The sequence below is a fragment of the Lissotriton helveticus genome, chromosome 3_1 (assembly GCF_964261635.1).
Source record: "Lissotriton helveticus chromosome 3_1, aLisHel1.1, whole genome shotgun sequence".
Taxonomy (NCBI): Eukaryota; Metazoa; Chordata; class Amphibia; order Caudata; family Salamandridae; genus Lissotriton; species Lissotriton helveticus.
Genome location: NC_136061.1, coordinates 741,479,995 through 741,501,691, shown reverse-complemented (window position 1 = coordinate 741,501,691; position 21,697 = coordinate 741,479,995). Strand labels below are relative to the sequence as shown.

The 21,697-nt window shown below is 43.4% G+C and overlaps 1 protein-coding gene across 6 annotated transcripts in view; it reads left to right on the top strand.

The window, feature by feature from the left end:
• Window positions 1–21,697, top strand: part of MICAL2 (microtubule associated monooxygenase, calponin and LIM domain containing 2) — a 1,053,240-nt gene that overhangs the window by 330,666 nt on the left and 700,877 nt on the right. For all 6 annotated transcript variants that reach the window (XM_078680924.1, XM_078680923.1, XM_078680928.1 and 3 more), the window contains exons 8-12: window positions 485–742; window positions 2,810–2,925; window positions 5,696–5,822; window positions 20,064–20,154; window positions 20,251–20,398. In XM_078680924.1, the coding sequence (XP_078537050.1) occupies window positions 485–742; window positions 2,810–2,925; window positions 5,696–5,822; window positions 20,064–20,154; window positions 20,251–20,398 (740 nt within the window). The remainder of the gene's footprint in view (window positions 1–484; window positions 743–2,809; window positions 2,926–5,695; window positions 5,823–20,063; window positions 20,155–20,250; window positions 20,399–21,697) is intronic.

Genomic DNA, 21,697 nt, shown 5'->3' with positions numbered 1-21,697 from the left:
AGCCTGTCCTTTCCCAGGGCCTCTAGTCTGACATAAAGAGTCCAAAAATAGGCATTGTCTATTAACTGTTTGATAGTCAAATTCGAAGTGTTCACAAAAAGGCATCTGCTCATAACAACCTATGCACAACATAATTAGACCTTAGAAAAGTCCCTTTCTATGTTCCTTTGGGATTTTTGCAGTGTGAAACACGGGCATACGTATAAGAGAAGACCCCCTCCACTTCCCCCCAAAGGTGCAAAGAGTAAGAATGCACAATTAGCAGAGTCAGTGTATCCACGTACGAAGACACGTGTAACCAACACGGGGAATCAACCACATGGTGACCTCCTGAAGATGTCGACAACGTGGATCCATACTTGTGACACATCGGTGCCAAAGTGTTAATAATGCTGATAAACTGAAAATGCATTTACCAGTTAGTGCATCATAAGTGAGCGTGGTTCTGGCTTTCTGTAACCTTAAATCCTCCATGCCTTCACAGGATTACATAGACACGGAGATGCTCCTCAGTGCGGAAAACGTGAACCAGGAGAACCTCCTGTCTTATGCCAGAGAAGCGGCGGACTTCGCCACCAATTACCAGTTGCCTACACTGGACTATGCCATTAACCACTATGGACAACCTGACGTGGCGATGTTTGACTTCACCTCTATGTTGGCTTCTGAAAACGCAGCACTCATCCGGGAGCGGCACGGCCATCCCCTGCTGGTTGCTCTTGTCGGTGATAGTTTACTCGAGGTATGTATACATATATATACTGTTTTTTAATTGTCTAATTGATATAGTGCACCGCCTCCAGTGAGCATGGCATTGCAGCGCTTTCAGTAATCCCTGGATATATTTCCATTTGGTTTTAAGGTTTCCTTCCATCGCAAACCAGAGTTTGACTAAGTTTGCGTAGATGTGACGTCAGTAGAGTGATTGGGAAAATATCTGTCCATTGGATGTGTTCACTTTAATGAATTGTGAGTTTTAAAACTGAGGCAGGGGATTTTGTACCAAGTTACTTAAATATCAACCTGATTGGTGCGATTGTCCAGGGCTGATGTACGCGTACTTTCCTGTAAGAAACATGCCTTACTTCTGCATTCTCACTATAATTTAATGCCAGCTGCGGGGGCGCTGATTTTTATTGTGTGCTATACGTGTGACCGTACGTCTCATTCATCTCCTAAGGGGTGTTTTGTGTTTCCTGACTTGCCTGCCATGCGCTGCGAAGGTCTGTTAGTATCGCATCCCACCCTGCTGCCATTGATGGGTATGACCCATAAGAGGGCTCAGCTTTTCCCTCTGACTCAGTCTGAGAGGAAATACTTTATATGGTCTGGTACTTGCCTAATACCCCCTCCCTTCCCTAGGACATATACCCTTGGTGGAATGAGGGACCCTCCCCAACTCCCTTGGAGGCTCTCACCCCTCACTTTCCCCCAAGGCAAAATAATGCAAACATCACAACTGTTGGAATAGGGGTTGTAGTACCCCGTCCGTATTTTATTACATACATTTCTAAACACATTAATTAATCACTTATTTACATTATGTACAATACGCAGAAAGTCCAAGACATTGATAGGTACATGGTGTCAATTGGCTAACCTTAACATGTTTCTAATACAGAGCCAATCCTATCATAATCTAAGTGATGAATATATTACCTTTCTGTGTATCCCTGTTAGAGCCTACGGCGAAGTCAATGACTGGCGTTCCAAGATTCTGATCCAGCTAGGTCCACACCTCCTTACCAGTGTGACCTTGCATAAGAGGCCCAGCTTACAGGGTGGATACCTCCCCCGGGCCCCCCAAACCCTCTCAACCTTAAATTCCATAAAAGGGGGCACGGCAATTATGCCTCCTTGCGCCCTTGAGCGCATGCGCGTTTGAGGATTGGCCAAACAGCCTACTGGAAGCGAGACTTCCCTTCCCCCCTCACCCCTCCAACCTACCGGCTGTAACAGCCCCTGGAGTTCCATGAGAGACCCTCTGTCTCCCCCATCGGACGTTCCCATTTTACAATGGTGCTGCCCACTAAGGATAGAAAACTATGCTCACCAATCGTGACCTTACCTCCTGACCAAGGAAAAATGCATAAAAGTACGACAGAGTTAGTTATCCTGAAATAAAACTGCTCAATTAGGAAAAACGCAACACTTTTACTATCAACATTACGAAAAACAACATAACATTATGCATATTAATTTACATTACTCCTTCTGTAAACTGAAAACATATTTACAAAACCATGACGTCTGCCTTAAGGGATGGTGGGTGGGTAAACAAAGCTTCATTGGGGCCTCAGCCTGAGGCCCTGTCCTTGTGTGTCCGGCGGCTTGGGAGCGGTGAACAGAGACTGTTTGCTTTGCTCCCCAGCCTTTAAAACCTTTGTCGCCAGGCAAGCCGAAACCGGCTTGCCTGACGTTGCACCATTGCGTGAACCAGAAGTACTTGAAAGTGCTTCCGGTTCATGCCCTCGGTACCCAATCAGGTGTGGTTAACAGGGGAGGCAGGGTGCCACGTCACTACTGTGCGTTGCGCTCCCTGCCCTCCCCTGTGTACGGCGGCCCGGCGTGACCACCAATATGGCAGGGTGCCCGAGTTTGGCCCGCCTTCCAATTTAACCTTTCTTCAGACAGGCGTTGCCGCGAACCAATAGAAATCACGATTGTCAGCCAATAAAAATAATGCTTTCTTCAGCTGGCACCTTTTTTATTTAATACAGGCAAGGTCTGGAAGACTAAACAAATTAATGGCTGCATCATGTGTTAGTTTTGTTGATGATGAAACTCCTCACCTGTAACTGTTTCCTAGCCCTTCTGGCCGATGGGCACAGGTTGTGCAAGAGGATTTCTAGCAGTTTTCGACACGGCGTGGATGGTGAGGGGCTTGGCCCAAGGAGCACCACCCCTGGAGCTGCTAGCCGAAAGGTAACTCTTTTTAATAAGAATAATAGTTTGTTTTTTATCCGCGCTTCTGTTCAGGGGAACTAATGTAAGCTATTTTATGTATATGACTAGTTATTAAAAAATGTTATTTACACGTTTAGCATTGTTAGTTAACTGGGAAGAAGATTCTTTCGACTAAGCAGTGTAAAGAAAGACAAAATATCTGTAGCTGTTTTGCTTGTTTTTTTGATATTCGTTTGCAGATTTCCTATAGAAGGGAGCACAGTACTTTTATTTTCGTAGGGCCACCAAATATGTTTTAAGAATAATATCCACATCTGCGGACGTTTAGTGAAATAAAGAAATGAAACCAAGTGTTTCATATAAAAATACAATTTCGTCTTCATTTGTGGCCCATGAACTTGTTGCTACAAAAATAACTTTCTACTCGGGGATGAAGCCATTGTAGCATGTGCAGCCCCAACACCATTGTAATGCATCTTATTGCCATTAAAGGCCCCATATATTCTTTCTTTTTTTATTTGAGGAACTTTTGCTTTTGATAGATTGTTGCATACGCTCGTCTGCCATAAAGAAATACATGCTCTTTCATAATAATGATTTCCTCAGCAATTCTTCGAAGGTTTTCACTAACCACAAGTTTCTTGAAATTCACTAAGACACAAAACATAAAAACAAAATACTGTGAAACCTAATCCTGCAAAACCCCACTGTTACCATTAGATTTTTTTTCTCGCAAAATAAGGGATTACAGGTCATTCCTCTGCAGACAAAACGTTTTAATGGGAATTTTTAGACGAAGAATTGTGAAGGCGACCAACCTTGCAAACTTGTGAACTTACTTCCATGCGAAATTGTTACCTGCAAAATGATACCTTTTACACACTCTTTCTTTAAGCTATTCATCTTGTGTGTGACCCTGAAGGAAAGGTAATTGTTAAACCCGATCTTGAACAGTACAAAACATAATCAGTCTGGGTATTTCTACTACACAGCTCTAAAGTGAACATTTTCAGTTAGAGCCTAAACCCCTCTCCCAAGTGGACATTCAAGAGAGGGCTTCAGCCCGATAATGATAGGCTTTTAACCCTTGACTTCATGTTGCCGAAGAGGCAACGATTATAAAACCTTCCTAAGCATACAGACCAGCCCTAAAGTGTTTGATGATGATGCCCACATGTAGCGTATCACACATTCCCCGCAAGCATACAAACACACTTGCACACACATTCAATTCCAATGTCATTTTTACCTATTTTAGCACAGTACCACACATTCCCCGAAAGCATACACACACACTCTCACACTCATTCAAATCCAATGTCATTTTTACCTTTTTTTAAATCACATGCATCTTTTCCACACTTAAAGAAATAACTGATTAGGAACCCATTGAAGGCAAAAGTCAAGCTCCCATGGTTATCACATTTAAAGAATGCCCTTCTGGCATCTAGTAAATGCAAACCTCCCTATTAACTATACTCTGAGCTTCACATGGCTTATGTTGCCAGCTGCTCCTGGGCTGTGTATATTGTATGGGAAGTAGGGGAATCCTGGGTAGCCCCTTGTCATCTCTCCCTTGCCAAACCCTGACTATCAAGTTTTAGTGGGAAGTCTGAGTTTGGAGAACTCGTTGGGAACCCTGGCAATGCCCATTGGAAGTATGTGTGTCCTCTACATTTGTCAACAGTGTATGGTTCCAGTGGCTAGAGCATCCCTGTTCCAGTCAGCAGTAAATTACTTTAGGCCACCAAATCCCTCTTCTGAGAGCATCCTAAATTAAGTGGTTCATTGAACACATTCTTCCTTCTGGGCACTTAAAGAAATGATCTTGGAGAATGTGCTAATTGGGTAATTCTGTCACACAATTCAGGCTTCAGTATATGGTGAGAAAAGTGCCATCAATAGGCCTGACCACTTAGTCAACCAAATTTAGAACTGTCAGGGTACATGTAGTTTTAATCCGAGAGGAATCTTGCGGCAGGCTACCATACATGACTTGAAGGAGGTAATTGGAATTATTTTGGGTGGAGTCTGCTGCATTCACTCTGAATCTCTGAAGCCGACGAAGTATGTAATTCTGTTATTGCCTCTGGGTAATGGTTGCTACACCAACATGTTAGGTAATGTATCAGTTAAATCACAGATTAATTAAAAAGGCAGCATGGGATTAGGTACTTTGTACTTCACATATTGACTTTGTGCATTGTAGTTGCATGCATTACCTTTCCCATGCAATTCCTTTACTTAGGTAGTTTTGAAAATATCTTCCAAAGTGATGGTGTTTCTTGGTGTGCTTTGTCTACATCCGAAAACATCAACTAAAGTCAAAGTTTAAAAGAAGAAGAGTTCTTGATAAATTGCCCGAAAATGCAATTTGATTAAAAACATTAAAATGTTTAGTGGACAGTAGGACTGAGGGTTGGACTCTGAAATAAATAGGCATGTTTCACTCTATTCCTTCTTTCCCGTTGTGCATCTACACAAGCCACATTAAATTGTATTGTTAAAAATTGCATATTTCACATTGGTAGTAAAAGTAAATCTCATGCAGATACCCACCATATGTGGCATATCTGGTGACTTGCACTTGGTCAGTCATTCATAGAGAAGACTGGCTTCTTATATGCATAACATGTAGTTATTGGTGCAGAGTGATCCAGCTCATGTACTAGGTCATCAAAGAGAACCATCATTCTATTAATAGGGGTGCGTGCATATGTGTAAAAGTAATCAATGCAGTCTTTACCAATGTGTTTTAATCATCTATGCCTTCATTTCTCAATCTCAGAGAAAGCCTGTATCGGTTGCTGCCTCAGACTACTCCAGAAAACATCAACAAGAATTTTGACCAGTACACAATAGACCCAGGAACACGGTATCCCAACCTGAACTCCAGCTGTGTGAGGCCTCATCAGGTCAGTATTCTCATTCTCACTCAAAGAGTATCTGGTTCAGATGATCCACATTCTTCTTTTCCTACCACTTCTGTTCTGTGCCTTTCTTATCCCCTCACTCCACTCTCTGCCCACACAGAAGCCACTGCACACATTTGCCACCTGCTCATAACAAGTTAAACCGCCTCGGTAACGGGACTACTCTGCAAAATACCCCACAGTAATTCTGTGTCTCCATTCTGAGCGGTTCAACTCATAATTGCACAGTACTTGCGGTGTATTACACAACACTGTAATGATAATTTAGTGTGCAGAGTTTTCACCCCACCTGTAAAGTGGAACTCGTACTCTGGGCCTAGATGGGGAGACAAGGATAAGTCAGTGGTTTGTCTCCAGTCTTTCATTAATTATGTTCATGTGTGAATCTGACCTTAGTCATAATCTTCATTGGCTACCATTCCCTCTCCAAAACAAAAAAGGAAGTGTAGAGGAGTTGATAGAATCACCCTCCAAAACGATGTACATAAACAAAGAGATTCTATCAATGTGTGGACAAGTATTTTATTGATAGTTTTACAGTGATGAAAATATGGTGAAAGTCTCTCTCTTAGGGTGATAAAGATGAGAGCGTTATGTGCTTTTTAAAATACCCCTCACACACTAAAAAAATCCAGTAGTGTCATGCTTCATCATTGGGGTCTTCCCGTCCCTCTACGGGGCGGGGCGTGCTACGACCTGACCGACTACGCGGGAGCACTGAAGTGGTGACAGGACTATGTGATGGTGCAGGGTGTCAGTGAAAGTGTAGGGACCTAACAATGTATGTGAGTACAAAAAATTAAAAATCCTCTGGCTAGTAGAAAAAAATAATTTATTAGCTTCTCTAGCTGGGGACGTTAAGAAGGGGGTTTTGGGGTTGAGCCGATCGCTACAACCTGGTCTACATGTTTCGTAGGCAGTCCCCTACTGCCTACTCATCAGGACCTTCTACTGGTCCCTACAAAAATGAGCTCAGTTGCTAAGTATTATCAGCCTGTCTTCCTAAAAACTCACAGTAAAATTCCACTGTAAGTTTATGCTACAGGGCATGAGCTGGCCCTCGGGAAGCAAAAATTTTTATCAAAAATAGTGACCCAAATGTGGTCTCTGTAAAGAAAAGGGAAAAAAGGGAGACACAGATATTTACATTTATAGCTGTGAATTTTGCGCTTTCATTGTTGTTTGCGCCACAATTTCACTCGTCAATTTCATTCACCCATTACACAAAGAATAGCTTTTAGACTTTATGGACAGAGTGATGGTTCAGTCTGCCATCCCCTGGCTGTCCGTGAATGGTGCCGAACAGTGGACAAAGAACACACAGATATTCATGGTTGAAACTGCGGTTTGTCACTGCGCTTTCATAGTTGTCTGCGCCACAATTCATCTTTTCAAATTCTAATAGCCCATTGCCTAAAGCCCTAATGCAAGACTTTATGGACAGAGTGATGGTTCAATCTGCCATCCCCTGCCTGTCCGGGTAAATACCCAAACGTATACATGCCCTTAGTAATTAGGGCTGAATCTATCTCCACATGCACACACCATCGCGACTCAATACATACAACGACATTTCACAGGATTAAAATGAGGAACCCGTTCTCTCGTGCTAGTTTTAAGGCTAAGGTCACTGAATCATTAAAATCCCCACAAAATGGGACGCACCCCTGCAATGGAAAAGTAACCATACATACTGTTGTGGCAAATGCGTTGTGCCCCATGAGCTGACAATCGGTAGGAAATCACCGCGGCGCTCTGCAAGAAAGAGAGCCACGCCCTTAGCATATTTGTGCAAACTGTGCGAGTAGTGGAAAAATGTCTCAAGACCCACTTGTTTTGAGACCTGGGGTAAAGGTCCGTAACTTACTTTGTCCGCATAGTCCCTAAATCTTACTTCTACCAGTCTTGCCGCTCTGCTGAATGCTCGCGTGTTGGAAGCGGTGAATCATTTAAGCTTCCCTGCGCGCTGGTGAAGGGTGTGTCCAAACACTAGCGCGCTAACCCAAAATGGCCGCCCGTAATGGAACGCGGGAGGGTGAAAAAGCGGAAGTCTATCTTCTGTGTCTATTGGCCCTGATGTGTTGCCTGCACACTGTAGATATAATTGAAAAATAGATCGTTTTTCACAGTTTGTCACAGCGAAGATTATACTATACTGTTGGTACTCAAATATAGCTTGCACCATGTAACTCTTAATAAATAGATCGCTATTCACAAGTAATGACAGAGGAGATTATGCTACAGCTAATTGGTGCGAAAGCCATACTGTAATAACCAGGTCAGTAGTGGTGGACCTAGATTGATATAGCAATTGCTAGAAAAGGTTATTAGAATTCAGCTAGGAATCTATACGCTGGTCGATGCCCTGAGTTGGACAAAGATGTAGGGTTATAGGTTGGTTTAGAAGGACATATATGTCTTTGTGGGTAGAGACTGGACCCCTGCGTTAAGGTTAGGCACAGTAGTCGTGCACTGTTGGTGCTGTGTTGTAAAGGGGGGGGGGGGGTTCTACATGCCATTAAGGTTGATAACTTATAGGGGGCCTCTGTTATTGTTTGGCCACAGTTAGGGGTGGTGCCTCAGGGAATGGGGGTCTTGCGGGGTACGGGGGTTCTATAACTGACCCCATGGAATTTCATCGTTCAACCCATTTTTATTGGACTGGACACGAAAAACCCATCTCTGTTCTTTTTCAAGGAGATGCCTTTCGTTGTCGATCTGTTCGATTACAGTCCACAGTATGTCTTCAGGTTTATGACCACTTTCCAGGAAGTGGTTTGTTAATTTGGTACTCGACTTTTTGCACTTGATAGTGCTTTTGTGTTCACCTATTCTTAACTTCACTGCCCTGCTCGTCATGCCAATATATTCGAGTTTGCAGGGACATGTGATGAGGTATACAACGTTGGAACTATTGCAGTTGCTGAATGTTCTTTGTTCCCATGTTGTCCCGTTGTTGAAAGTCAATTTTTTGCTTTTCCTGGTCAGACAGCATACCTTGCATCCGCCGCAGGGGTAATGCCCTTGTACAAAGTTAGGGTTGCCAGTATTGTTCACCCTGTTGGCCTTTGGTCTGGTATGAACCAAAATGTCCCTGACACTTTGTGATCTTTTGTGCGAGAACATTGGCTTTGGAATTTCTAAGTCCCCACTATTGAGAATCCTCCAGTTCTTGTTAATTATTTTGCTCACCTGATCAGAGTTGGTGTTGTACGTGGTCACACATATGGGTCTCTGCTTTTCCACTTTCTTGACTTTATCCTCCAAGAGGCTTTCTCTGCAATTGTTCCTTGCTCTCTTGTAGGCTTGGTCAATGATCTTAGGTGGATAGTTCCTCATTTTCAATTTTTCTTTTAGCTCATCTGATTGGGTTTTGAAATTCTCAACTTCCGTACAGTTCCTGCGGAGTCGCAGGAACTGGCCGTAGGGGAGATTATCCCTCAAGTGTCTCGGGTGAAAGCTCTGGTACATCAAGAGACAGTTCTTGGAAGTACTCTTAAAATGGGTTGTTGTCATCAATCTGCCATTTTTGGGGAAGATGTTCAGATCCAGGTATACCAGATTGGTTTTTGTTGTGACGCTGGTGAATTTGAGGAATTCATCCTGATAGTTGAGCCATGTCAGGAACTGTTGGGCACTCTTATCATCGCCATCCCAGATGATAAGGATGTCGTCGATATACCTCTTCCAGGTTAAGATCTTGGGCCTGAATGGGTTGATGATGTTTAATATCTTTGTGGCCTCCAGGTGGTGAACATAGAGACCAGCTATGCTTGGAGCAAATGTGCTTCCCATGCTGGTCCCGTGCTTTTGGAGGTACAAAGTGCCGTTGTATTCAAAAAAAATTTCCTTGAGAGCCAGGGCACAGCATTCCATCACCACGTTTCGTGGTGTTTGGTACTCCCAGTCATCTGTGAAGAGGACATCTTCAATTATCGCCAGTGTTTCATTGTGAGGCAAGCTTGTATACAGGCTCTCCACATCGCAGCTAATTAATAGCTGTGTGTCAGGGTCAAATGACACCTCCTCGAGCAGATTAAGCACATCTTTCGTGTCTCTGAGGTATGTAGATGTGCTTTGTACCATTGGGCGCAGGAATGCGTCTGCAAACCTGGAGACTGGTTCGAGGACCGACCCGATCCCCGATACAATCGGTCTACCCGGTGGATTCACAAGGTCCTTGTGGATCTTGGGTAGGATGTACAGGTAGGGGGTCTTTGGGTTTTTTTGACACAGAAATTCCCCTTCTTTTATGGTAATCCAGTCGTGGGACAGTGCCTCCTCGACCATTGTCTTAATCTTGATTGAAATTCTCTCAGTTGGATCTGATGAGAGTATTTCGTAGTTTCTTTTGTCCTGTAACAGCCTGGTACACTCCTTGTCATATTGATCTATACTCATCAATACTGTGGCACCCCCCTTGTCTGCTGGTTTTGGAAAACGCGTTTCTGCGTTGGGTCGAGGGCTTCCAGGTCTCAGCTGTCATGAAAGACCTGGAAGCCCTCGACCCAACGCAGAAACGCGTTTTCCAAAATGTTTCAAATGAAGAACGAAGGGCGCTCCGGGACCTAAGTAACAACAAACAATTGGTCATAAAACCAGCAGACAAGGGGGGTGCCACAGTATTGATGAGTATAGATCAATATGACAAGGAGTGTACCAGGCTGTTACAGGACAAAAGAAACTACGAAATACTCTCATCAGATCCAACTGAGAGAATTTCAATCAAGATTAAGACAATGGTCGAGGAGGCACTGTCCCACGACTGGATTACCATAAAAGAAGGGGAATTTCTGTGTCAAAAAAACCCAAAGACCCCCTACCTGTACATCCTACCCAAGATCCACAAGGACCTTGTGAATCCACCGGGTAGACCGATTGTATCGGGGATCGGGTCGGTCCTCGAACCAGTCTCCAGGTTTGCAGACGCATTCCTGCGCCCAATGGTACAAAGCACATCTACATACCTCAGAGACACGAAAGATGTGCTTAATCTGCTCGAGGAGGTGTCATTTGACCCTGACACACAGCTATTAATTAGCTGCGATGTGGAGAGCCTGTATACAAGCTTGCCTCACAATGAAACACTGGCGATAATTGAAGATGTCCTCTTCACAGATGACTGGGAGTACCAAACACCACGAAACGTGGTGATGGAATGCTGTGCCCTGGCTCTCAAGGAAAATTTCTTTGAATACAACGGCACTTTGTACCTCCAAAAGCACGGGACCAGCATGGGAAGCACATTTGCTCCAAGCATAGCTGGTCTCTATGTTTACCACCTGGAGGCCACAAAGATATTAAACATCATCAACCCATTCAGGCCCAAGATCTTAACCTGGAAGAGGTATATCGACGACATCCTTATCATCTGGGATGGCGATGATAAGAGTGCCCAACAGTTCCTGACATGGCTCAACTATCAGGATGAATTCCTCAAATTCACCAGCGTCACAACAAAAACCAATCTGGTATACCTGGATCTGAACATCTTCCCCAAAAATGGCAGATTGATGACAACAACCCATTTTAAGAGTACTTCCAAGAACTGTCTCTTGATGTACCAGAGCTTTCACCCGAGACACTTGAGGGATAATCTCCCCTACGGCCAGTTCCTGCGACTCCGCAGGAACTGTACGGAAGTTGAGAATTTCAAAACCCAATCAGATGAGCTAAAAGAAAAATTGAAAATGAGGAACTATCCACCTAAGATCATTGATCAAGCCTACAAGAGAGCAAGGAACAATTGCAGAGAAAGCCTCTTGGAGGATAAAGTCAAGAAAGTGGAAAAGCAGAGACCCATATGTGTGACCACGTACAACACCAACTCTGATCAGGTGAGCAAAATAATTAACAAGAACTGGAGGATTCTCAATAGTGGGGACTTAGAAATTCCAAAGCCAATGTTCTCGCACAAAAGATCACAAAGTGTCAGGGACATTTTGGTTCATACCAGACCAAAGGCCAACAGGGTGAACAATACTGGCAACCCTAACTTTGTACAAGGGCATTACCCCTGCGGCGGATGCAAGGTATGCTGTCTGACCAGGAAAAGCAAAAAATTGACTTTCAACAACGGGACAACATGGGAACAAAGAACATTCAGCAACTGCAATAGTTCCAACGTTGTATACCTCATCACATGTCCCTGCAAACTCGAATATATTGGCATGACGAGCAGGGCAGTGAAGTTAAGAATAGGTGAACACAAAAGCACTATCAAGTGCAAAAAGTCGAGTACCAAATTAACAAACCACTTCCTGGAAAGTGGTCATAAACCTGAAGACATACTGTGGACTGTAATCGAACAGATCGACAACGAAAGGCATCTCCTTGAAAAAGAACAGAGATGGGTTTTTCGTGTCCAGTCCAATAAAAATGGGTTGAACGATGAAATTCCATGGGGTCAGTTATAGAACCCCCGTACCCCGCAAGACCCCCATTCCCTGAGGCACCACCCCTAACTGTGGCCAAACAATAACAGAGGCCCCCTATAAGTTATCAACCTTAATGGCATGTAGAAACCCCCCCCCCCCCTTTACAACACAGCACCAACAGTGCACGACTACTGTGCCTAACCTTAACGCAGGGGTCCAGTCTCTACCCACAAAGACATATATGTCCTTCTAAACCAACCTATAACCCTACATCTTTGTCCAACTCAGGGCATCGACCAGCGTATAGATTCCTAGCTGAATTCTAATAACCTTTTCTAGCAATTGCTATATCAATCTAGGTCCACCACTACTGACCTGGTTATTACAGTATGGCTTTCGCACCAATTAGCTGTAGCATAATCTCCTCTGTCATTACTTGTGAATAGCGATCTATTTATTAAGAGTTACATGGTGCAAGCTATATTTGAGTACCAACAGTATAGTATAATCTTCGCTGTGACAAACTGTGAAAAACGATCTATTTTTCAATTATATCTACAGTGTGCAGGCAACACATCAGGGCCAATAGACACAGAAGATAGACTTCCGCTTTTTCACCCTCCCGCGTTCCATTACGGGCGGCCATTTTGGGTTAGCGCGCTAGTGTTTGGACACACCCTTCACCAGCGCGCAGGGAAGCTTAAATGATTCACCGCTTCCAACACGCGAGCATTCAGCAGAGCGGCAAGACTGGTAGAAGTAAGATTTAGGGACTATGCGGACAAAGTAAGTTACGGACCTTTACCCCAGGTCTCAAAACAAGTGGGTCTTGAGACATTTTTCCACTACTCGCACAGTTTGCACAAATATGCTAAGGGCGTGGCTCTCTTTCTTGCAGAGCGCCGCGGTGATTTCCTACCGATTGTCAGCTCATGGGGCACAACGCATTTGCCACAACAGTATGTATGGTTACTTTTCCATTGCAGGGGTGCGTCCCATTTTGTGGGGATTTTAATGATTCAGTGACCTTAACCTTAAAACTAGCACGAGAGAACGGGTTCCTCATTTTAATCCTGTGAAATGTCGTTGTATGTATTGAGTCGCGATGGTGTGTGCATGTGGAGATAGATTCAGCCCTAATTACTAAGGGCATGTATACGTTTGGGTATTTACCCGGACAGGCAGGGGATGGCAGATTGAACCATCACTCTGTCCATAAAGTCTTGCATTAGGGCTTTAGGCAATGGGCTATTAGAATTTGAAAAGATGAATTGTGGCGCAGACAACTATGAAAGCGCAGTGACAAACCGCAGTTTCAACCATGAATATCTGTGTGTTCTTTGTCCACTGTTCGGCACCATTCACGGACAGCCAGGGGATGGCAGACTGAACCATCACTCTGTCCATAAAGTCTAAAAGCTATTCTTTGTGTAATGGGTGAATGAAATTGACGAGTGAAATTGTGGCGCAAACAACAATGAAAGCGCAAAATTCACAGCTATAAATGTAAATATCTGTGTCTCCCTTTTTTCCCTTTTCTTTACAGAGACCACATTTGGGTCACTATTTTTGATAAAATTTTTTGCTTCCGGAGGGCCAGCTCATGCCCTGTAGCATAAACTTACAGTGGAATTTTACTGTGAGTTTTTAGGAAGACAGGCTGATAATACTTAGCAACTGAGCTCATTTTTGTAGGGACCAGTAGAAGGTCCTGATGAGTAGGCAGTAGGGGACTGCCTACGAAACATGTAGACCAGGTTGTAGCGATCGGCTCAACCCCAAAACCCCCTTCTTAACGTCCCCAGCTAGAGAAGCTAATAAATTATTTTTTTCTACTAGCCAGAGGATTTTTAATTTTTTGTACTCACATACATTGTTAGGTCCCTACACTTTCACTGACACCCTGCACCATCACATAGTCCTGTCACCACTTCAGTGCTCCCGCGTAGTCGGTCAGGTCGTAGCACGCCCCGCCCCGTAGAGGGACGGGAAGACCCCAATGATGAAGCATGACACTACTGGATTTTTTTAGTGTGTGAGGGGTATTTTAAAAAGCACATAACGCTCTCATCTTTATCACCCTAAGAGAGAGACTTTCACCATATTTTCATCACTGTAAAACTATCAATAAAATACTTGTCCACACATTGATAGTACCATTCCCTCTCTGCATGCTTGGTGGAATCATAATAGTGCTCTTGTGTATGTTGTGCTGCAGTATTGTAATTAGAAGAGTATTTGTACCTTGGTGAGCTCCACCTAATGTGTCATTTTCAGCAGTGGTGTTGCAGAGCATTGAGAGTTCGAAGTAGCTGTCTGCAGTGCTTTAAATGAGAAAAAATAAGTGCAGGTACTCATTAATATGAGCTAGAGGTGTGGCAAGTGGGCGGGGCTAGGGGCGGGGCTAAGAGCAACATAAGATGATACATAATGAATTCTGTACCAGTTGCAGCCACTATCAAAACACATGAAAAATATGTTTATGATGGGTGACCCTTGGAAACATGATTGCCAAGAGGGACATTGCTCAGCTTTGGGGTTCCCAGAGGCCGCCCACGGTCGTGGCATGGAAGGAGAGCATGGACTGGTGCATGTTTAGGGAAAAGACGGTGTATGTGGAGCGAGGCAGACCCAAGAAATGGGGTAAAATTTGGGGTCAATGGAACTCCTACCGAGGAGATATATGCACACCTCCCCTAACAGAGACTCCTGATCTTCCTCTTTCCCCCTGATCCGACATTCCTAGTACTGTTTTGCTATTATGATCTTAACTCTAGTTTCTCCCCTGCCCCCCTACGTAGCAATGTTTCTTTGTATTATACTGTAATACCTTTTCCTTCCTCCCTGAACACGCATCCTACTGTATTGCTTTATTGCCTTGTCTGTTTTGTTTTTTATTAACAATAAAAAGTAAAAAAAAAAAATTATATATATGTTTATGTAAATGAAACAGGTTAACTCGTTACACAAAATGAAATCCAAACAGGATGATATGTGAACAGTTCGGCGTTTTGTAATATTTGCTGCTTTTTAATGCCATACTGTTATTTGTTGTTGTTTGGCACAATACTATCTACTCTCAGGCATACACTCACACACACTCACACTCCCTCTAAAATCTCCTGAGTGTCCTGATTCTCTTCCCCTGTCCCTCAATTTTCTATCACAGAAAAACAGGCACACACAAGTCGGCAAGCACACAGACATAAGCAAACACTCACAAAAAGTCTCAGGTGGGATTAAATCCATTTTAAACTCCTAACCTCCAATGAGTTTCTAAATTGCCTCTGTCCATGTGCTACCTTCATACCTGCGTTTGCTTAAATGCACACAATAGTGGGAATGTGATTAACAGCACAGGGCCTAAATGGGCCCTCTACTGTCAATACAGTGTGATGGTGAACACAGGGACATCATGCAAATGATCCCACGCTGAATAGTTTAACAGCGGCTCTGCTTAGGACTATAGAAACGCCGTGGCTATCAAATAGGTTCCAACCATGACAGCATAGTGCTTACCAGCACTAGCAGCCAGTGAGCCTACCTTTCATGAGTAGTGGTACTCTCCTCAGCAGTAGAGAAGTGCCGGTACTAACAGGGATAAAAATAATAAGAAGTGCTGGTACACAGTACCTGTGAGTACCAGCCCATTTAAAACAATGCCACTGTCCTTTTCCCTACGACAAGGCTCTTCCTGGTTCCATGCCTTTTCATAAGCATGTCCTCTCCATTCGCCTCTCATCTTTACCCAGCCTCTAAGCTTATCTCCCTAGTTCTGCTCCTCTTCCTCCCACCTTTTGCTTACTCTCTCCACAAGTCTTACATTTCCTCACTGTTTTTTTCCCAACTTGTCTCCTTTTCTCCCCTCCATGCTGTACTCATCCCCTAAGTTTGCCATCTGGCCAGTATTTTGTTCTGCAGTGTGTGTGTGTGTGTGTGTCTGTCTGTCTGTGCGTCTGTCTAGGTGTGCGTCTGTCTAGGTGTGCTTCTGTCTGGGTGTGCGCTTGTCTGGGTGTGCATGTGTCTGGGTGTGTGTGTCTGGGTGTGTGTGTGTCTGTATGTGTGTCTGTCTGTATGTGTGTCTGTCTGTATGTGTGTCTGTCTGTACGTATGTGTGTCTGTGTGTATGTATGTGTGTATGTATGTATGTGTGTCAGTGTGTGTGTGTGTGTGTGTCAGTGTATGTGTCTAGGTGTATGTGTGTCTAGGTGCGTGTGTCTGGGTGTCTGTGTGTCTGTGTGTGTGTGTCTGTCTGTCTGTCTGTCTGTGTGTCTGTCTGTATTTGTGCCAGTGTGTGTGTGTGTCTGTGTGTGTGTGTCTGTATGTGTGTGTGTGTGTGCGTGTGAATTATAAGAAATGCAACGGATTTATGACTTTACAGAAACGTGTGTTTAAAAAAAATACAATTTCTAAGACGATTCATGAATACAGAACTCAACAAATATGTGGTATTTTTATCTGAAAATAAGTGGCAAACCTATCACCTCACTTCTTTACATTCATCCCACCTATTTCCTGCTATGTTCACCACATCTTTATCCCCATCCAAAGCCATTGCCAGTTGTCATGTAGCTCATTCCTAAAGTGCTGCAGCGTTTCCTGCTATTCATTGCCATATGGATGAAGCTACCTTCACACCTATAAAGCCAGTACTCCGGTCCGTCACTGGTATCTTGTAAATACGGTGTTTAATGCTTGAGGGGCTCACAAAGAGAAGCAGCTCCTGTCTTGAAAAAAAAAATGCTAAGAAAACCGGCTTTGGCGAAGGCAGAGGATTTTTTAGGGGCTGCCACTCACTTTAGTACAGTCAATGCCATAAATATCCTAAATATGACTGGATTACGGACTGTCTTTCTTAACCCATTTTCACACCTGATTGAGAGGGGCGGGGTGAAGCTAAAGCACTTTCAGTCGACAGGGAAGGGTCTGTCTAGACCCTGCACTGTTAATCACTGCGTGACGCACAGCAAGCCCTCTTAGACCCCTGCGGTCTCAAGCCATTCACATGGACGCTGCTGGAATCTCCAGCAGGGACTCTGCAGGAGGCTTGCGTGCCTACACGCTCCAGAAAAGCAGAGCGACCTCTACCCTGTGCAATAGGAGAGACATATCTAGAGCCTGCAATCCCGTTTACTAGGGTACCGGTGCTCTCCCATGGCTAATGAGAAGTGCCGGTACTGAGGGCCTAAAAATTCAGAAGTGCCGGTACTCAGTACCGGTGAGTACCGGCCCATTTAAAGCACTGGCTGTCTGGCTTCATTTATAGGATCTGCTAGAAAAATAATATACCTTCAAATTCCAAATTTGTGTATGGATTTTGTGGCTCCCCCAAACTTTGGTTGACAACAGGTGAGTGTTCACCTGCTGGTTCAGGTACGTCTAGAAGGGCCTGGACTTGTGAATGGCCAATGGGCGAAGGCAAGGGGAAACATTCTCTTTGTCCACCTAGAAGCTCTGGCTCCAGATTGACACTCACAAAGTATTAAATTAATTTTCACAGACTTTTTATAGTGACTTGTGACCTCTGCCTCCCTAATCTTGCTGTGGTGTAGGAGGTTGGGGATTGGATCACAGTTTGCCAGACCTTTGGGTATTTCCATAGTTACTACGTGGTTTGTGAGGAACAAGGTTTGTGAATCTACTCCATGTGCATGTATGTATTTAATACATTTAATCTGAAGTCACAAATAGTATTTTTCTACTTTCATTTTAACAAAGAATTCTTAAAACTAAACTCCGTATAAATCGATTTTCTGCGCTAAAAGCACAATTTGTGTATTACATATTAACCTTTTCGACAAGGGAATCCTAAAAAAATGCCACGAACTGTGTACCCCAATTAGTGCGAACCTCAGTAGGGGCCATGAATTCCATACAGTTGTTTTCTGCATTTAGTAACTGGTTCTTACTGTGAAAATAATTATTCGGCCCTCAGTCACTGTTTTAAAATAATGTAGATTGGTAATCAGGTAAACAAACAAGAGAGAGGAAAAATTACCCTGATTACATAGTAATGAAGCAGTTAAACCGTATCTAAATGTATCCTCCACTGATGAGAGCGTTCAGACGATGCTGGCCAAAAAAGACACTATTTCATTAAAACTAGCTTTCTTTCTTGGAAATGGAAGGCAGTGTTTGAATGTGTTGTGGACAGTTACCTAGATTGCTACAAAAGCAATCTAAACAGATCTGTCCACAACCTCCTCGTGTTTCCACATATTTCATAATGTTAAGATTAGATTAACAGAAAATAAATATAGAAGCAGACCCGGCGTCTTGTTCCCTAATTTCCTGTGTACGAGTTTTGTGTCTGACCAGGCACGGTTTATAAAAGCGTCAATGAATCCCTGTTGTTGAGACGCGATGGTAATACCTGCTAATGGAAATGTTGCGCTTCAGGGCCAGTTCCTGCTTACGCTGATTACCGAGAATCAGCGTGGAAGATGAGAGGTCGCCGGGGAAGCTTTGTAACTCAATCATATTTTCCAAGTTGTGATTATGTTAATTTGATGCGATTCATGTTTTCAGGTTCGGAAATGTGACTCCACGCAGAGCATAGGTCCAAGGTATTATATACTTCATTGTCCGCTTACCAGTTCTAAGAAAAAAAAACACTCAACTGGGGCTTTGCAGCTCCTTATCTGCTCCACTTTACTCACAACTGTTTTTTTCCTCAAAACTAATGTTCTGAAACGTGTTTCTTTGCTTATTTTGAAGTTCGCCAAAACCCCGACTTCTGCTCCTATCTAATTTTGTGCAACTGCAACCTCATATATTTAAAAACCATAGTGATTTCCTGAAAAAATGATAAAATGTCATGCCGCGGAATGTGACAATTTACTACGGAGTGATTGTTATCCCTAATTGTCGGATAGTAGCTTGTTGGCAATGAGAGGCTGCCTTTACATACCTGTAGATACCATATTTTTCTCCAGACTGTTCGTGTACGTATTGACATTTCGTACCAAAAATGCCTGTGGCAGCAGTTCCAGATTACCAAATAGGTAAAGTAGTCAGCGGCCTATGGGCCCCACTCCCGTTAGGGGCTCCGTGACAACGGATCAAAATAATATTGATTTGATCTTGGAAGAAAATTACAATCAAGCTTTCTTAAATATTGTTTCCAAAAGCTAGAAAAAAAATGAATCCACTCAAAGAAACGAAAACTTTACATTAATGACTTTCTAGAGAAAATACTGTATTAATGTAATGTACCTATCAACAACTTAAAGTACATAGACCAGAGACATCAGATGCACATAACAGTTTGCCTCTTAAAAGCTCATCTTCAGGCAGCTGTCCGTTTTAAATAAATCCAGCGCACTGGGTATTAGGAGATAACTTGTGAGGGGGCCACAGAAAGTTCGACTGCGGAGGGTCCTCCACAGGGTTTAATCCGGCACTGTGTGGCAGTGGAAGTGACCGCACACCTTGCCCCTTCAATGACGTCATATGGTTGGCCTCTTAACTCATTATTAATGCCTACTGCAGTCTCCATGCTCTTCTGAGTTCCAGCAAGGGCAAAAAAAAAGGAGACTATAGAAAGTAAACATGGCTCTTACACCTTGCTTCACTTTCCTGATGCCATATTGACCCTTGTGATAATAAGGACAATGCGATGGGGAACCCTCTTAACCTCTTATTGTTGACGTTTTGTGTAGCTGTAGTTGTGCTTTGCATAATCACCCAAGCTCCTCTAGGTTTGCGGACAAGATGGCTGACTGCAGGACATGAGCCAAAGCCTACATACCTTTTCACTGTTTTCACATGCATAGCTGTGAGTCCAACAATTTGCCTGGACATTATTATTTTGAAAGCGCTCATGACGATTGCGTGTTCTTTGCAGGTGCGGCACTTGTTCCTTACGAGTGAATTGCAGAAATTCCCTGTCGAAAGAGCGAGTTCCATCAGGAGGTCGGTCAATCTTTCAAGACATGGTACGTTGTTGTAGTTATAGAAACTCTAGGCATATTAAGCATACAGTTTGTGATCTTTGTAATGGATTAACGTTGTGCTGTTTGTTCTATCAACAGAATCTGATGTGCGACCTAACAAACTTTTGACCTGGTGTCAGAAGCAGACAGAAGGTTACAAAAACGTAACTGTCACAGATCTGGCGACCTCCTGGAAAAGCGGCCTTGCACTATGCGCAATAATACATCATTTCCGGCCAGAACTCATGTAAGGAGCATGTACTATCTTCTAATTTCTTTCCTCATCTCTTGCATTCAGTTAATCAATCATTATTTGCAGGTCAGTTGCGGTGAAGAGGGATAGTCAGATCGTCTATTGTAATTCTAGCATTTGATGTCTTAGTACAAATGCATCTTAGCAGAGAAGCTTCATTGGCTCACGTCCTCTCAATCTGAATTGGTACAGCCACCATTGTATTTCCACACCTCATGGATATTGTTAGTTGGGTGAGTGAACGCATTGGCTGCAAATGTTTATGTTGCCATAAAACTTCTTGTATAGAATCCCTGTTTTTCTGGACCTACTCTACGATGCCAGCATCAGAATAACAAATCAGCATTCCAGTATTCATCACTGAGATATTTCTGGGAGTGACAAACTCTGCTCTCATGGGGCTGACTTAGTCTTACCCTATGTTTTTGTAAAGGCCCTCTAAGGATACTAGATGATTGACGACAAAGGACATATACCCTGGCCATATTTGCTAGGTCCTCTCTGAACACATTTCATATACTTTAAAGTATATAGTGCACCTCCACGAGAAACGTATGCAATAAAATCCTCCAGCCAATAGTGTTTCTTCTCCTGGATTATCACCCTTAGACGTCATCAGGGCTAAATATTCATTTCTATTCCTCTTCCTGAAAACATATATTGTTTTCTGTTCCTCCAATGATCATGCTTCTTAAAAGCCAAACATACCATGAACTTTACAAAAGGATCCATTCAACAACACGCCAAACCCAATGCGTTTTGGAGACTACCGTATCCTTGCTCATGGGTTGGGGAGGACACAAAGGCACATAATTTAATGCAGTGAATACTGAAATAGGACTCTCGCCTGATTTGTGATGTGTTAAAATGGCGCTCATGTTTACAGAGTGCATCTGTATATACATTCCATCGTATGTCCCATGCATTGACTATCATTAATAAACTAAGTATTATGTGTATAGCTGTGTGTGTGTAGCGCCTAGCGCCACCAGCAGCATTACTTATTGCAGGTTCGTACGCATGTGCAGACAACCTCTTGTGCAGTCCCTCTCGTGAGTATGAGTGACTCTCTGATTACAACTGCAATCACAACAGATGTGTGTGTATAACGCCTAGTGCCGCCAGCTGCATTCATTATAACAGGCTCGTAGTTGTGCAGACAAATGCTTGTGCAGTCCCTCTTGTGAGCGTCACTCTCTGCTACTACGGATTACAACTGTAATGTTAATATGTGTGTATGAAGGTATAGCGCCTAGTGCCGTCAGCAGCATTACTTATAGCAGTTCGCTCTCC